At 46.5% G+C, this 5,000-nt stretch overlaps 2 protein-coding genes across 2 annotated transcripts in view; one reads left to right on the forward strand and one right to left on the reverse strand.

Moving 5' to 3' along the window:
* LOC310952573 (annexin A2-A-like) overlaps nt 1-5,000 on the reverse strand; it is a 15,311-nt gene that overhangs the window by 5,477 nt on the left and 4,834 nt on the right. The window contains exons 4-6 of the mRNA XM_083921216.1: nt 2,693-2,787; nt 2,489-2,602; nt 973-1,063 (exon numbers count right to left, since the gene is read on the reverse strand). Of these exons, the coding sequence (XP_083777342.1) occupies nt 973-1,063; nt 2,489-2,602; nt 2,693-2,787 (300 nt within the window). The remainder of the gene's footprint in view (nt 1-972; nt 1,064-2,488; nt 2,603-2,692; nt 2,788-5,000) is intronic.
* cngb1a (cyclic nucleotide gated channel subunit beta 1a) overlaps nt 1-5,000 on the forward strand; it is a gene marked incomplete at its 3' end in the record, with an annotated part of 68,553 nt that overhangs the window by 2,588 nt on the left and 60,965 nt on the right. Inside the window, exon 2 of the mRNA XM_083921227.1 lies at nt 1,001-1,083. The remainder of the gene's footprint in view (nt 1-1,000; nt 1,084-5,000) is intronic.

Consider the following 5,000-nt stretch of genomic DNA (forward strand, 5'->3'; position numbering starts at 1 on the left):
CTCCACTTAAAGCTGCATTCTCTCTAATGTCCACTTAAAGCTGCATTCTCTCTAATGTCCAGCAGGGGGGGACTCCACTTAAAGCTGCATTCTCTCTAATGTCCAGCAGGAGGAGACTCCACTTAAAGCTGCATTCTCTCTAATGTCCAGCAGGAGGAGACTCCACTTAAAGCTGCATTCTCTCTAATGTCCAGCAGGAGGAGACTCCACTTAAAGCTGCATTCTCTCTAATGTCCAGCAGGAGGAGACTCCACTTAAAGCTGCATTCTCTCTAATGTCCAGCAGGGGGAGACTCCACTTAAAGCTGCATTCTCTCTAATGTCCAGCAGGAGGAGACTCCACTTAAAGCTGCGTTCTCTCTAATGTCCAGCAGGAGGAGACTCCACTTAAAGCTGCATTCTCTCTAATGTCCAGCAGGAGGAGACTCCACTTAAAGCTGCATTCTCTCTCATGTCCAGCAGGAGGAGACTCCACTTAAAGCTGCATTCTCTCTAATGTCCAGCAGGAGGAGACTCCACTTAAAGCTGCATTCTCTCTAATGTCCAGCAGGAGGAGACTCCACTTAAAGCTGCATTCTCTCTAATGTCCAGCAGGAGGAGACTCCACTTAAAGCTGCATTCTCTCTAATGTCCAGCAGGAGGAGACTCCACTTAAAGCTGCATTCTCTCTAATGTCCAGCAGGAGGAGACTCCACTTAAAGCTGCATTCTCTCTAATGTCCAGCAGGAGGAGACTCCACTTAAAGCTGCATTCTCTCTAATGTCCAGCAGGAGGAGACTCCACTTAAAGCTGCATTCTCTCTAATGTCCAGCAGGAGGAGACTCCACTTAAAGCTGCATTCTCTCTAATGTCCAGCAGGAGGAGACTCCACTTAAAGCTGCATTCTCTCTAATGTCCAGCAGGAGGAGACTCCACTTAAAGCTGCATTCTCTCTAATGTCCACTTAAAGCTGATTAATGGAAGAGGAACTCACTCTCTTTGTAAACCTTCTTGATTTCCAGCATTTCGTCGTCGTTCCTGGAGCAGACGATCTCGATGAGCGTCTCCTCGTCCGTCCCCAGACCCTGAAACAAGAACTCCAGCGGTAAGATCCTCGTTTCACATCAAATTACACGAGTTAGTAAAAGACGAAGGACTCGCCGTGTGAACGAGGCGCTAAATGAGATGATTAAATACTATGTTTATTATTACTTTACACACGTTTTACCGTTTGGCCAAAGGTCCACTGCACTTTCTGGGGCCTGGCCGATGAGGGTGGAGTAAAGTAAATGTATATAATTAAAAATAGCGGACTAGTCCGATCTGGGGCCCATTGATCCAGGACGTGCAGAGAAACAAGCTCCACCCGCTCTCTGACCGTATTTCCTCTTTAGTGACGATGCAGAGGAACGTCTGCACCAACGTCTGCACCGATCGACGGACCGCAGAGTTTCTAGCTCCACCTGTTCGTATCGGATGAGTGTGCTAGCTTCCATTGGTGCCATTCACAACTTCTGACGATGCAAAGGACCGTTCTCATGCGGACTGAACAGAACCGATCTGGACCGGGCAGGAACTGAACTGCTCAGTGCCAACGTGGCTTTAAGTGAAATCATCCCGGGGTCTTTTTCTGCAAATACGCTCTTTAAATAATCATCGAGACAAAACGAAGCATCATCAGCGTAGTTAGTGAAGCCAGAGTTTATTAAAGAGTGTTTTAAAGACTTACCTACTGGCCCCTGTACCAGCTCCTCTCATAGTAAAGTCCATAACAGTGAATTACCAAAGTCAGTAATTGATTTGTTTAATATATAAAATGTCTCAACATGGTGAAAAATGTCTTTGAATGTTAAAAATATTCAGTTTAATGTGAAATCAAACAGAGAAAATCAGAGATTTCCAGGTTTCAGAGGCTGAAAACAACTTTTTCTGATGAAAACTAAAAACATAAACGACTTCATGGATGAATTTATATGATTTTATAGAAACAAAAATAATATTAAATCAGTTAATGGATCCAGATGTGATCAAAGAAAGTGTCTGAATGTTCTGCAGCTTTAACCAGGAGCCCATTGGTGCTTTGTTGTGTGTGTAGGGACTCTTCTCGTGTGTGTGTGTGTGTGTGTGTGTGTGTGTGTGTGTGTGTGTGTGTGTGTGTGTGTGTGTGTGTGTGTGTGTGTGTGTGTGTGTGTGTGTGTGTGTGTGTGTGTGTGTGTGTGTGTGTGTGTGTGTGTGTGTGTGTGTGTGTGTGTGTGTGTGTGTGTGTGTGTGTGTGTGTGTGCTGTTATTTTCAGCAGCATTAGTGGTTAAAAAAGACCTTTGAATGCCTTCACCGTACTGCCCCGAGCTAACCACTGTAGCCACGTCCGGCTGTTAGCGACTCTCCTGATTTCTACCTTAATAAAAACTGTCTCCATGGTTACTGAGGATTAAAGTGCAGAAAAAGACCCTGGAGGAGGATTTTACGCTGGACTTTCCCTTTAAACGTTCTGGTGTCCGGCGACTCTGACCTTCATGGAGGCTTTGAGCTCGGAGGCGTCGTACTGAGCGATGCTCTTCATCAGACCCAACATCAGAGCCTCCAGGGAGCCGGACAGCGCCCCCTTCAGCGCCGTGATCAGATCCTGAAAGAAGGCGCAGCGTCACACAAACGTCAGCTGTAACAAACACAGAGAGCAGCAGCGTCGACGGACTCAGGCGGGAACGTTTCGAACCTTCTTGGCGATGCGTTCGTATTCGAAGGCGATCTCTCTCCGCTGCTCGCAGCTGCGTCGGGTCAGGATGTCGATAACGGTCTGTTCGTCCACGCCTGCAGGACGCACATTTAACATTTAACAGTCAGGACACAGAGCCAGAGAAGAAAGACACAGAGTCACTATAGGCCGAGCATTCACTCCATGGACTGAGAGAAAGGAGAGGAACGCCATTCAAACGCACGCCCACATGGCTACGCTGCTCCTTGATGCTAACATCACTTTCATCTGCACTTCTAACGGCTAATGCTAACGGCTAACGCTAACTGTCAGTCAAACTCCTCTAATCCTTGTTTTGATGCTGTGATTTTCTGGAGGGGACGGGTTCAAACAGGCTCAAACAGACTCCGGTCTCCTGGAGCTGCTGGGCCGGGTCTGACCAACCTGGCAACCCCACTGCTGGACTTCTTTTTTGTTGTTGAGACGACGATCTGGAGACTCTAGATGGAGCCGTTCTGATCGTTCTACAGACACTAAATGGTTCGTGACTCATTAAGTTTCTGAAAACAGTTTTTCTTAATACTAAAGTTGGAAAATCAGCTGAAAAGCTAACGGCTAACGCTAGCTGTCTCCCAAAATGATCAGAGAAAGAGACAAAAGGAGCCAAAATTACCAAAAAATATCCAGAAGGAGACGCAAAACGACTAAAATGGATAAAAAGTGACCCAAAATTGCTACAAAATATACAAATAATGACGACAAAGAGACCAAATAACTGAAAAATCAACACAAAACGGAAGAAAAACAAACACATTTTGACTACAAACGACCCAAAATGTTTAGAGAAAGAGACAAAAGGACCCAAGGCTAATGCTAATGGCTAACCCTAAAAGCTAACACTAACGGCTAACAGCTAACGGCTAACGCTAACAGCTAACGCTAACTGTCAGTCAAACTCCTCTAATCCTTGTTTTGATGCTGTGGTTTTCTGGAGGGGACGGGTTCAAACAGGCTCAAACAGACTCCGGTCTCCTGGAGCTACTGGGCCGGGTCTGACCAACCTGGCAACCCCACTGCTGGGCCAGGTCTGACCAACCTGGCAACCCCACTGCTGGGCCGGGTCTGACCAACCTGGCAACCCCACTGCTGGACTTCTTTTTTGTTGTTTAGACGATCTGGAGACTCTAGATGGAGCTGCTCTGATCGTTCTACACATTCAACCTTTAAATATGCAAATGATTCGTTCTCTTCTAGACATTGAACAGAAGAGAAATGTGAACGTTGGACGGAGACGTTTCGTCCCTTTTCTCGCCGCATTAACGCCATTTTTCGTTTCCATGAGTTTTGAGCTCATTTCAACAGTCAGGTGGTTCAAAGTGCTCGACATACGCAGCGTTCTGAATGCACCGCAGCTGTCTGTCACATGAACCGGTCCGGTCCCGTCGGCTCCGGCACGTGTTTGGTTAAGTTTGTCTTAGTTCTTCCAGGACCCTCAGAAAACTCTGTCACGCGTCGTTCTCGAGGGCGCGGACAAACGACGCGGTTTCATTCGGTCGACTTCATTCATGCAGATGTTGTGACTTTCCCTCCGTGTGTGACTCCATGTTTGTTTCATTAAAGTAATGAACCCAATGTTCTCCGTGTGCTTCCACAGCGTCTCTGCTCCTTTGTTTTATCTTAATGGGAAACTGTTGAGGGACATCCTGCTCCTTCTGCAGCTCACACAGGAAACACACACACAGAGAGAGAGAGCCACGCAGGTTCAACCCCCTCTGCACCGCCTCAGTGGCATCCACACACACATTCCTACAGTTTAAGTTTGGTTTCCAAGCCGACCACAAAACACGCAGTTATGGTGGAAACAGCTCACACGTGGACAGAAGCCAGAGGTAATCTGATCTCTGAGAGGATGAAATCAGAGGTTCTGGCTGAAACAGACTGATTCTAGGAGCATAAACGTGTGTTAAAGTGTCCTCTAGGAGCATAAACGTGTGTTAAAGTGAACTCTAGGAGCATAAACGTGTGTTAAAGTGTCCTCTAGGAGCATAAACGTGTGCTAAAGTGTCCTCTAGGAGCATAAACGTGTGTTAAAGTGTCCTCTAGGAGCATAAACGTGTGTTAAAGTGTCCTCTAGGAGCATAAACGTGTGTTAAAGTGTCCTCTAGGAGCATAAACGTGTGCTAAAGTGTCCTCTAGAAGCATAAACATGTATTAAAGTGTCCTCTAGGAGCATAAACGTGTGTTAAAGTGTCCTCTAGGAGCATAAACGTGTGTTAAAGTGTCCTCTAGGAGCATAAACGTGTGCTAAAGTGTCCTCTAGGAGCATAAA

The sequence above is a fragment of the Echiichthys vipera genome (assembly GCF_963691815.1).
Source record: "Echiichthys vipera genome assembly, chromosome: 1".
Lineage (NCBI taxonomy): Eukaryota > Metazoa > Chordata > Actinopteri > Perciformes > Trachinidae > Echiichthys > Echiichthys vipera.